Source organism: Spea bombifrons, chromosome 2 (assembly GCF_027358695.1).
Source record: "Spea bombifrons isolate aSpeBom1 chromosome 2, aSpeBom1.2.pri, whole genome shotgun sequence".
Lineage (NCBI taxonomy): Eukaryota > Metazoa > Chordata > Amphibia > Anura > Pelobatidae > Spea > Spea bombifrons.
This window is the reverse complement of record NC_071088.1, coordinates 134,040,132-134,052,748: the sequence shown is the minus strand read 5'-3', so window position 1 is coordinate 134,052,748 and position 12,617 is coordinate 134,040,132. Positions and strand designations below refer to the sequence as shown.

General features: G+C 43.5%; 1 protein-coding gene across 3 annotated transcripts in view; it reads right to left on the bottom strand.

The window, feature by feature from the left end:
* ME3 (malic enzyme 3) overlaps positions 1–12,617 on the bottom strand; it is a 77,877-nt gene that overhangs the window by 14,941 nt on the left and 50,319 nt on the right. For all 3 annotated transcript variants that reach the window (XM_053456566.1, XM_053456565.1, XM_053456567.1), the window contains exon 8: positions 4,966–5,075. In XM_053456566.1, coding sequence (XP_053312541.1) covers positions 4,966–5,075 — 110 coding nt within the window. The remainder of the gene's footprint in view (positions 1–4,965; positions 5,076–12,617) is intronic.

The window sequence follows — 12,617 nt, the reverse complement described above, 5'->3', positions numbered from 1 at the left end:
TTATCATGATGTACATTGGTCGCAAAGAGGTTAAAGAAAGGAAGGATCAGCAAAAGAAAACAGACCATCAGAAGAAGAAGTGATTGTGTGAAATTTATGCTTCAAAATACAAAATAATTTTCCATTTATTTTGCATAAATTGGTGGAATCGTGCTAAAAGCTTGCAGGGGAGGTGGTGAAAGCATTGATTTGATGGAGTTCTACAATGTTTAGGAGACAGACACAGCTGTTCAAAGGAATAAATAACATGACAAGTAAGGCTGCAACTTGGCGATAGGGAAGTGGAAGGTCAGAAGTGATATTTGGTTTTTCTTTGCTGTCAAGATCCAGGTTTTTAATGGATCCACCAACATTATGAAAGGATTTCCTGGATCCCCACCCTGCTATTGAGATCTATACCGACTAACATGGTTTAGTGGATGTGTTATATGGTTATACGGGTACGTTCAGGACTAAGTAATAGGTAATTATAGCTAGGTTACTGCTGGAAGTCCTGCTGATATGGACTACTAGTCCCAAGAAGTCCTAAAAAAATGAAATAAAAAAAAAATAATAAACTTTCCCCGTGAGTTTTCCCCCATTATTTCTCAGCATATAACAAACCACACAAAGAATAAAAAAATACTTTCATTGGCTCCCACCTCCACAGTGCACAGGTTGGGGCAAAAGAGGGGGCAATTGTATCTATATATACATTATAACTCCCATTGTCCGCTTTTACGAATGACTACCTTCCATCAGCCTCGCAGGATGAATGTCAAAGAGGACACAGACCTCCAGCCCCCCAGTTTCTGTGCATATTATAACAGATTCTATTATCCTCCATCTGTCGTGGCAGTGGAACGAAGCTGCCCGTTCTCCGGCGCTATGAGAAAGGGTCACGGAAAAGCAATGAACGTCCATGAGTTGGCTGCCCATTGGGATGACCTTCACTCAGCTGTGATAACCTGGCAACAATACAGGCTTTACAACGAATCCCCAAAAATCCTTTTTTTTTACTGGGTTACTTTTCATGTTTAAGGTAACGTTGTCAGGAACTGTTGACAAACTCCTTAGTTGTAACATCAACTTTCACAATGAGGCAGAGTTTTAACAATACAAGAAGCGGAGCCAGTCTTTAGAAAGTTCTTGATCTACTAACACAGGGGCATTTAACTCAACTTGGACTGGCCAGAGGGGCAATTGCCCCCCTGCCCCCTGGCTCGTCCGCCTCTGCTTAGATCTGTTTCAGAACCAGCATATCTCATCAATCTCCTCTCCATTCTCCTAACCAAACAACAGAAAAGGTTTAACTTAACGGGGAGGAATAATCATATAGGTTATACTTGCTGCTCCCGAGATACCCAATTAAGGTGAGTTTTTAGTAAAACTGTCTCGATGTCGGTACCTAGTTTTATTTTGGGTATAGAACCGCAGCTTTAGCAATTCCATTTCTTACACCTACTTCTTGTCAGCAGTGTACAGGAACGGTACCAAACATATTGTGTAACAGCGAAGAAGTAACAGCTGTATTCTGCCGAGCTAAAATATACACATTACAGGAATCAAATATTTACACCTTAGAGGAAAACATGTTGGGAAAAAAAAATCTGGCATTAAATTCATGGAGTATTTATTAATTATTTTTGTGCGTCGGATAAAGCTTTGCTTTAAGCTCTTCTTCTGTAGGCGACCCGTTGCAATTTGTTATCATCATATAAAGAATTTTGGAGGGATTCTGTAGAATCCCCGTATATTTGTAAAATTGACAACACGAACACTTAAAAGGGACCTTGTACCCTTCATGTGCCTTAAAGTGCATATAATGGCTGGAGCGTCCCATAGTTCCTCTTAAAAAATAGCAAATAGCAAGTTCTGTACATTTATTATACTGTATACTGTACACATCTGTCTCTTTTCATTTGTGTGTCGAGAATAAACACAGCAGCCATCTCCGCAGACCGGCGTTTCTATTCTTCTGGCGTTTAGGACAACATTGTTTCCGTCTCAATGTAACTGTATCAACAGATGTGGCTGGAAGCGGAGTTTGGAAGCGATAGTAAGGGAGGATGACCTGTTCTCCAGGCATTTGGCCCGAATGTGAATCTCATGCTATTCCCACATTCCCTTCTTTCATTTTATCCCAATTGTTTGCAGGCTTTCCAGAAAGACCGACATCAGCACATCTGTGGTGCAACAGAATACGTTTCATACAAAGACCACCAAACGTAAACCCTTAAGTCTGTTTTCTGCGGTGTTTGTTACATAGAAACATATAACTAGGAGGCAGATAACAGCCATTTGGTCCATCTAGTATGCCTTGTTGCACATCTCACGAGTCTACTAGTTTTCGCGGGATGGTCTCTTATGGTAGCTGCCCCGCTGTCCTACTTTTTCGGACGGTGGGGATCATGGACCATTTCTGATCTCCCCTGACAGGCCCAGCGAGCTGTAACATCAATGGATGTCTGGGCTGGTGCTCTTAGGTATGCTGGGGCCATGATTCTGCCACAACTACGCCATGTTGGGGGGGGCAAAGTCATCGGTCTTGCCCCCCACTTGCTGATTTACATTGAGATTGGGGCAAAACCTTTAGCCTAATGAAACCATGGAGTCTCCTGTGAGAAGGAGCCAGTATTACCGGCCATTAGTTATTCTTGAAATCGGCTAGAATGTCAAACTTCAGTTCAGACATTGGCTTCTGTTGGTGTTGATGCTGACACCTTTTGGAAACACTGAATAGATGAAAATAGATCCCATGGTGTCAATTCTGACCGCTCCGATGATCCCTCTGCAGGCTGATTACTCACAGCGACTACACATATAAAAATATACATACCGTATTGGCTCGAATATAGGCCGCACTTTTTTCCCCCACTTTAAGTCTTTAAAGTGGGGGTGCGGCCTATATTCGGGGTCTAGCGCCCGACGCCCGGGACTGCATGGGCAGGCAGCGGGGTTAGGATACAGATCCCCCGCAGCGGTGCAGGGGACCTGCATCCTACTCCCCAATATGCTCAGACAGCCTCCCCTGCCAGCACTTCCCACGGGGGGGGTGCCGGCACGGGAGGTTGTCTAAGCGCATCATCCGCACGGTGCGTTTTACCACCCCCCCCGGGATTTACCGGAGCAGACTCCCGGGTGTCTTGCGGGGCCGGCGGGGGACATCTACGCAATACGCGTATACAACTTCCGGTGCCGGCACACCCGGGAGTCTGCTCCGGTAAGTCGGGGAGGGGTGTTACAGGGTCACCGTACTCAAGGCTGGGTACCCCTGTTTGAGGGCTGAGGAATCACCAGTCAGTCCCTCATACGGATCGCGCTCAGCTATCCACGGATCATCCAGACCACCATTCGTAGTAAAACCAAGAAGAACTCTCTTTATTACAAACACACAGAACTTATATACAATCTCAATGCAATGTGTACCGAACCCAACCCCCAATCCCATCAGCCACATCCCATCACAAATCCCATCAGCCGCATCCACCCACAAATCCTATCGGTATACAGGGGATTTATCAGGTGAGGGGATTAAGGGATACAATGGGTTCCCCCACCTGTGTTATCCCCCCTGTAGTGCGGGGGCCGTCTGGGCAGACAGGGCTGTGCTGCCTGATTAAGAGCCCCAGCCGGATTACAGGATTGTCTCTTTGAAGGTTGGAGCTGCAGCCACATGCAGTCTCTGGGCCGAATACACAATAAAACGTCTTATAAAATATTACCGGGTCACAGTATACGGAACCGGACACAAAAGTGCTCCATGACCCGGCTAAACTTCATATGACATGTGAGCCAGCTAGCCTGGCCCTGTCACAGGGGGCAGAGGAGGACAGTGGCAGCGGATCTCGGGGAGGGAGGACAGTGGCAGCATATCTCGGGGAGGGAGGACAGTGGTAGCGTATCTCGGGGAGGGAGGACAGTGGTAGCATATCTCGGGGAGGGAGGACAGTGGTAGCGTATCTCGGGGAGGGAGGACAGTGGTAGCGTATCTCGGGGAGGGAGGACAGTGGTAGCATATCTCGGGGAGGGAGGACAGTGGTAGCATATCTCGGGGAGGGAGGACAGTGGTAGCGTATCTCGGGGAGGGAGGACAGTGGTAGCGTATCTCGGGGAGGGAGGACAGTGGTAGCGTATCTCGGGGAGGGAGGACAGTGGTAGCATATCTCGGGGAGGGAGGACAGTGGCAGCATATCTCGGGGAGGGAGGACAGTGGCAGCATATATCTCGGGGAGGGAGGACAGTGGCAGCGTATCTCGGGGAGGGAGGACAGTGGTAGCGTATCTCGGGGAGGGAGGACAGTGGTAGCGTATCTCGGGGAGGGAGGACAGTGGTAGCATATCTCGGGGAGGGAGGACAGTGGCAGCATATCTCGGGGAGGGAGGACAGTGGCAGCATATATCTCGGGGAGGGAGGACAGTGGCAGCGTATCTCGGGGAGGGAGGACAGTGGCAGCATATCTCGGGGAGGGAGGACAGTGGCAGCATATCTCGGGGAGGGAGGACAGTGGCAGCGTATCTCGGGGAGGGAGGACAGTGGCAGCATATCTCGGGGAGGGAGGACAGTGGTAGCGTATCTCGGGGAGGGAGGACAGTGGCAGCATATCTCGGGGAGGGAGGACAGTGGCAGCATATATCTCGGGGAGGGAGGACAGAGTGGTAGCATATCTCGGGGGGGGGACAGAGTGGCAGCATGTTTTTTTGGTGCTTTTTTAAAGAAAAAAACTTTTTCTTTAAAAAAGCACCAAACTTTTAGGGTGCGGCCTATATACGGGGGCGGCCTATATCCGAGCCAATACGGTATATCAAATAAAAAAAACTTATATATATATATATAGTATGGGTCCATTTTCTGTATGTTTTTTTCCCATTATTCCAAAATATTTTCCCAATTCCAGTAAAAACCACTGTTTTCTAGAGTAATAAACCTTACATTTTAAGTTCATCTCCAATAGGAAACTGTAAAAAACATAAAACATTATTTTACCTTGAATGTCATCATTAAATGTACAGTATTTGTTGCGGTATTTATTCAGAAGACGGAAGGCGTTGGAGTTGGCGAAGTCCTCAAATTGGATCAAGCAATTCATCCCGTATCTGGAAAGAGATTGAAAAGGGATTATGAGAAGGCAGTTAGAATACACGGACACGCCAAACAGGTTTACAGCGATAGGGTCTCACCGTAATAATATTTCTTATCCACCACCATTCCAAATGGCCAAGAGGGACATTAGTTTTGGGTTAGAAGTGTGACAAAAGTCTATCAAGTTCAACCCCACTGTTGACCCAGAAGAAGGTAAAAAAGTGGATGTGGATTCTTTATCGTTCTTATTGTAAATAACCTTTTTTTCCACCTGCTTTAAGTGAAAATTCCTCTCTTCAAGTCTGAATGGACGACCTCTCGTTCTTTATTCAGTACTGTATAAATGATCGGGTCTAGTTTCATTTCATATTATTGTGGCTTTTAGGGCTGTAGAACCTTGTCGTTCACTCATATCCAGCAAACTGGGAGAAAAGAGGGATTTCAAACCAAAAGGGAGATCCTGTTCTACACTGCGGTGATCATAAAGAACGCCCCCAATCGGGGCTTTTGCTAATTAACATTTTATAGTTGATATGCTTGAATGCAGGAGACTTTAATCTATTTAATAATGTATCTTTAAATAATGACAAGTCAAGGTTCCATGATATTAGATCCATTTAGTGAACACATTTGGCAAGAAGCTACACGGATTCTTCACGTTGGGTCGTTAAAGGGTTAATACGATAGTCTTGAGGTCCGATCATTTAGAAAGTTCTGAGGTGTGCATACTAATGGTACTGAATAGGGTATATATATATATATAATTCTGGAAAATATAGAGGAAGATGACTTTTTTGGTGTATTAGCTGAAAATGTTGTAACTCCATCCGTCGGTATCAAGTAACTCCCAAAACTCAATTTTATTGAGTTTCTTGCCCAGAAAAAAAAAACAACAAAAAACTCTTTATTTGCTTAAAAGAAAAAAAACCCAGAATATCTAGGGAACGAGAAAGAATTTCTATTGAAACTGAAATAAGATCGAGTTATATTCTCAGGTTATGCAGAACCCCCCCACCCCCCCCGAAGTAATCACAACACCCATTCACAGATGTTATCAATCGGAATACGAACTCGATATCGGCAGCAGACCGCACGAGATGATAATGGATCAAAATTATAATACGAGGACAAGGAGCGATCTTCCACTGACTCGCAAATGGAAAAAAAATCCCAGAAAGGTTCTAAGAATGCATTATTTGACGAGCGTTTTTATGCTCGGATGAGTTTAAATTACCGTTCTTCAGAAAAGGACAGAAAAGAAAAAGATATTTTGCTTTTCAGCCGTGGGCGACGCACACAAGACTAGCATTCATTGCCGTTTCTTCTATTGAAGCGCGAAGTGAACACATTGCATTGACTACGGCCTGAAAGCAGAAACCGATACCGTACGAGATTCATTCAGAACGCTTGTCCCCAAAAACTTCTATTCACGCCTCTCGGAGCTTCTCGGGTTTACGTGCTGGCGACACATGGCGGGGGGTTTTCTCTCCTTTTTCCCTTGTGAAGATCAGGGGAACGATGTGCCGGGCCATCTCCAAAATGATGGCTGGAGCAATTTCGCAGGTGACTTTAAAATGAGCCTTTTTAATGCTATTCATCCCAGAATATATGACGATGAGGTCATCAGCGGCACAAAGGGGTCACTTTTTATAAATAACGAATTGCATAAAACGTCTATTTACAAAATAAAATGAGCAGAGAACTTGACAAAGAAAATGTAAGTTTTTTTCAAGCATTAAAGAGCTGTAGTGTATACAGTAATTTAATATATATATATATATATATAGTATAACATGTTTTTAATGTACAACTGCTAATAATGTTACTGTGGGTTTCTATTTAATATAAAATGTCCATAATACTAGTAACGGTCTCTTTACTTCGGTTGAGGATTGAGGTTTTGTGTTGGTAGATACAACGAATGATTAAGAGGCTTCAGTAGACGGACAGACAGACCTTGAGGAAATACAGTATGTTCCCCGGGCTCCACTTCACTCGCGTATTTCAGATAGTTATATTATTTTGCTAAGAGTTACAATTGTTAAGCAGGAAATTAAATTCTATTCTGTATAATAAAGCTACATTAAATAACGGGAGATGATGTTCTTAACGTGCGGTTGATTGCCATATTATTTCTAATAGTTCTTTGGAGCATTCCGGCTATTAAAGGCCAGTCCATTAACGGAAACGCAGGTCCAAAGGAAGCAGAACAGCTGGACCAGGGATGTACAAAAGATGATGTAACGTGATGTCATAACATGCATAACAGCCACGCTTTACTAACGATATTTTAAACTGCTTAAGCTAACAATATTTTTTTCTTTTATGTGGACAAAACGAGAAGCATAAACTTGTATTTTAGACGTATAATTATTGCTGCTTATTAATTAGAGGCAGGGCAGTTGTTGGCATTAACTGGAGGTTAAAAAAAGCCTCAGTGGGTGCAGGAACTACTGTGTAGCCCTTAACTTTTCTCTTTGTTATTTTCACACCTCAAGTCATCAAGATTCTTCAGAGGAACGTTAGCATTGGAGATGTAGGAACTCCTAATCCCTGTTTCCGCTCCACCAGTCCATGGCCATCTTAGTTGTCCTTCAAAAATTCCCTGGAGATCATAGTTTCCAGTTCTTATTTCTGCTCTTGAAGTTGGCCAAGACTTTGTCTTCTACTCTGTTCTCTACTACTACTAGTTTAGCTTTGGACTTCTTGAATTCTGGTAATGACCATCAATATTCTTTCGACTATCCTTACTGATAACATTCCGTATCACAATCTTCTGAAGCTCTTGTTCTTCTCATGTCAGTGATTTCCAATATTTGAAAGAATGAGTTTTTAACATCAACTAGCAGATAAAAAGGATGCACCATATAAAACATTTTACATAATAATATAAACGCCGCTGAAATATCTAATATTTCAAAAACTAAAAGTATTTACTTCCTTTTTTTCCCCCTTTCACAGGAAATCAGAGCTTGGCTCAGGACATAGAAGAAGAAGAAAAAAAAAAACACGATTGAAAGCAAAGCCAGATCGTTGTTAAGCTTATCCGGTACATTTAGATCCAATAAATCCCATAACCAAAAAAATAAGCGCCAAGAAACTGCCATTTTGAGATGTAAGTTATGATTCGGTATTGAAGCAGAATCTGATTTATAGTTGGAAAGACTACCAGTAACGCTGTGTTTAGTTACAGTACTTGGCCTCGTTTAATTCTAAATAAAAAAAGAACTTCCAAGGTCTTGAGAGGTCTTCAAGGTTTCAACGTGCTTTGTTCTATAGATACCCATCCCTCCCGAAGATATGATATATATCTATATATCTGTATATACTGTTAACACTTTCCTTGGGAGCACTTTTGTGCGATCCAGGGGAGTATAATCTAAATTCTCCAACACTGACTTCTTGAACTTAAGAGAATGTGAGTGTGGTTCTTTTTATTGAGTGATAAGTGACTAATGATTTGGTGCGAAGGACAAGAATGTCGAGAAGGAAACTCAAATTCCCCTTTGTTTATCAGACAGGTCGGTGTGGACAGGGATTTGGAAATTCCGCACATATCGTTTGGTTAAACCTCAAAATGTTTGGATAACATGTATCATATAAGACCATTTAATGTTGTGTAAGAACTATCCCGGATGTCCACTGTTGAACTAATGGCCTTTATTACTGACGGCAGATGACGGACACCTACAAACGTGAACCGCAAAAGATTCCTTAACCCCTTAATGACAAAGCCCGTACATGAGGTTTAGGGACCGTCCATTGTCCTTAAGGGGTTAATATAAAGTGGTTATGTGATACCATATGATAGGTTTATGAGAGCCCACACGATTATTTACAATCAAGGAGGGGTGAAAAGAGGCAGTAATGGCTCTCTTGTAGTATTAATTGTTGCATTATTCACCCCAACAGTAATTAAAGGTTAGTGGTTTGAGGAAGCAGAGAGGGTAGTAGATTAGTGGAACTGCCTCCCAGCAGAAGTAACACAGGCTAACACAGCGAGGGGATTTGAATATGTATGGGATAGGCATATGGCTCCTGAATTTAAGACAAGGCCAAGGATTGATTAAGGTCTGAATCTTTACGGCAGGCGAAGTTGGCAGACTGAATGGGCCGAATGGACGTGCCATAAAATTCTATGTTTCTTTAAAAGGCTGGCATGGCTCAGTGATGAAAGCAGCTCCACATTTTACATCATACTTAGTAATGAGAATAGCACAGAAACCCAGAGTAATATGGGGCTTCACCTTCTAAGCACAGCTTACTTCTAAGCCTGTTTTGTTCGCATAAATTAAATAAAAGCTGGGGAGGAAATAGATGTTTTACCACTAAATTATTGAGAGGAAAAAAAGTAATTTCAAACTATTGTACAGCGAAATAAGGGTTATATCGTATGGAATTTAGCTGCAATGCAGCCCTACGTGTCTTCCCTACAACCAAAGGGATAATAAGCAAGATATAAATCAGTCGAGGGTCTAATGAAATAAAAATGAAGATAGCTTCAATGCTCCTAATTGGAAGCAATGCCTTACAGATGGAGCTGCTGAAACAAAGAAATCTGGTTTAATTAATCGGAGCCACGTATCCCGGCAAACAATAATTGACCGGACTCTTCAAAACCCAAGCGGCAAACAGCCTCCTCGAACAGTCAGGGGTCAGGCCAACGACAGAACGGAAACAGAGAGCTCTGCACTACAGATAAGAATACGTTCTAGCCTAATTGCTAACATGGTTTGGCAGGATATTAAATTAGAAACAGCATCATGCAGATGTAACATTGAAAGCGATCATGACATGTTCCTTTAGGCAATATTTGGACTATACCACGGAACAGGAAAAGTTTCAAGAAAATGTACAAATCACAATAAAAGTGTTCTTCTTGGTAACGAGGTAGGAAGCAGCGACAGGCTATTAAATTCTATGTTTTTTTACTCTATTATATAAAGTATACAGTCCGGCTCTCCCCGGTACGAGCTTTGCTGACCAGGCCTCATAAAGCGCTTCTTTAAAGCAGCCTCCACACACACCCTCTGCCCTGCTTGGAGGAACAGGGGAAAGACTGTCCACGTGGTGCGCGCCGTGGCTCTGCCCCAGGGGTGTAACTAGAAGCCTCAGGGCCCCAGTGCGAGAATATGTTAAGGCCCCCCCACCCCCAACCCAATCTACCCCCTTCTCACCCCCTCTCTCTCTCTTCTCACCCCCTCTCCCTCTCTTCTCACCCCCTCTCCCTACCCCCTTCTCACTCTCTCTCCCTACCCCCCCTTCTCACTCCCTCTCCCTACCCTCCCTTCTCACTATCTACCCTCTCCCTACCCCCTTTGTAGGTCACTTACCATGCAGTCCTGTGGTGGGGGCGCGAGGCCTCTGTCTTGCTGCTCTGCCGCGGTGCGCAAATATGACGTCATATGAGACACCCGAGACAGATGCCTCATGCTCCCACCACTGCAGTCGGGGCAGCGCTGAGGCAGGCGGCGGCAGAGGAGACAGAAGGGCGCCGAGCGGTTGCTGAAAACGACTGCTCGGCACCCCTTGGGCCCCCCTGACTGGCAGAACTCCAGGGCCCGGTCGCAGTCACTACCCCTGCTACCCCGGTAGTTCTGCCACTGCTCTGCCCTTTTGCAGAAGTACTCCGGGACGCCTGGTCAACAGAGCTGATGCGGCTGAAGAAAGAAGACAGCAGAAAGAAGGCAAGAGAAGAAGCAGAGCTGCGGGAAAGGAGACAAAGACATGGAAATGGTCGGCAGAAAAGGTAGGGGGACCTTGAGCGAGAGGGAATTTCCTGGACACTTGGGACCTCTGTGTCCAAGTGTGGCACTCACTTGATGAGTTGTGTCCCCACTAAGTCTACGTATACTGCGCCAGAAACCTTCTTACAAATCTCAAAGAAGGATCATACAATGGATTAAGCCTCCTGTTGTGGTCAACCACAATTTGTAAGTAAAAATCCTGATGGTGTACCACTTTATTCTAACTTTATACTAAACACAGACATTGTGGTGCAAATTACCAGCCCTTCACAACGTCCCATTACATTGATGAAAAGTATAACTTACCTTCTATATAAGCCAGTCTATGAAGCCTGTTTTCTGCTTGTGGTACTTCTGAAATATATACTAATCTACTTAGCCGAACATTAAAGGGAACTGCTATCACTAGTGTGTATGTGTGTTATTATTTAATTACGCTCACTTTTAAAGTGATTTAGATAGATTTTTTTCCAAATGCGGCACCCAAAGGCATACCCAGGGGGCATTTCATGCACAGACGTATCTTACTCTATTTCCCATGATCCGTCATGGAATCTTCCAAAACAGGAATTTGTAGCAAACTTCCTGGATTCCACCGAGTGTTACAACTGCGTAGTTTTCTTAGAAAAGCTATTTTTAAGCGAATCTCGGGACAGAAAGACCTGAAGTGTCAGCAAGATGGAAGCTCAGCATAGAGTGAAACATAAAATAAATATTAATTTTATATTAAAACGAAAATTAAAAAAAAAAAAAACGATTAACGGATATAAAATTTTGGATTTGGGATAAACGTGAAAGTTGCAGGTCCCTTCAAACGATAATCAAACACAGGCTGGGTTGGATACACATAACTTCTCAGTGTATGTATTTCAGGCTCCCATGGGGTAAATATTGACATTACCATGACAACGCACGTGGGTACCACTCAGCAACCGTGTTATCTCCTATATTAAAAGTCAAGGCAAACTGTATCCATAATTCTCTCATCGTTGGTTAATTGAACTAACAAGTTAATATCTTTGATAAACACGAGTTCCTTTGCTCAGAAAGCATTTTTTTGGACAAGAGTATGAAATTGTATAATTTGCCGCCCCGGGGGGGTGATCAGGGATGCAGCTGTTTATGATGAAGTTGGCTGAATGTCAAGCGGTTTTAAACCCCCGTAGCCGATGTGGTGACACAGCACATCCCTCTAACACTCAGCACATGGTTTTCATTTTGCCGTAGTAATTGGAAACAGGGAAAGACACGGCCGGTAACTCACAGCTCTGGGAAATCCCATACAGGAAAAAAAGAGAGATAAGCATTAGTGATTCCCACATACAAAGGGAAATTCCTCATAACATCACGCTGTAACATCTTCAATAACAAGGATCAGGAAAAAATATGGAATGAAACATAAAGTTAATCAAGAAAACCAGAGAAGAATAATAAAGGAAAAGTTTGGACTAACTTATTCAAATGATTTTTCTTAGTTGGGTCAGGATACCCTTCTGCCCCTACTGAGAAATTACTACATAGTTGTGTTTTCTGATGGTTTGTTAAGGGGGAGTTTATTTTGTGTGCATTTGTGTTTAAAGTTTTCTAGAAAAAAACCTTTTTTGTCCTTCTTCTAACATCGCCGGAGCTCATAAAGGGGAACTATAGTACCACCAATATTTTATTGTTAGTGGTGCAAAACTTGAATGGCCTCCTCATCAGCTATCTTGGATGGGGTCCACCGTTGAAATTGTTGGCGTGGGACCAGTGGGGGCGAGGGCAAGATGAGGGCAGATTGCCCAATGTGGTGCCGATCAATGTGCTGGTTAC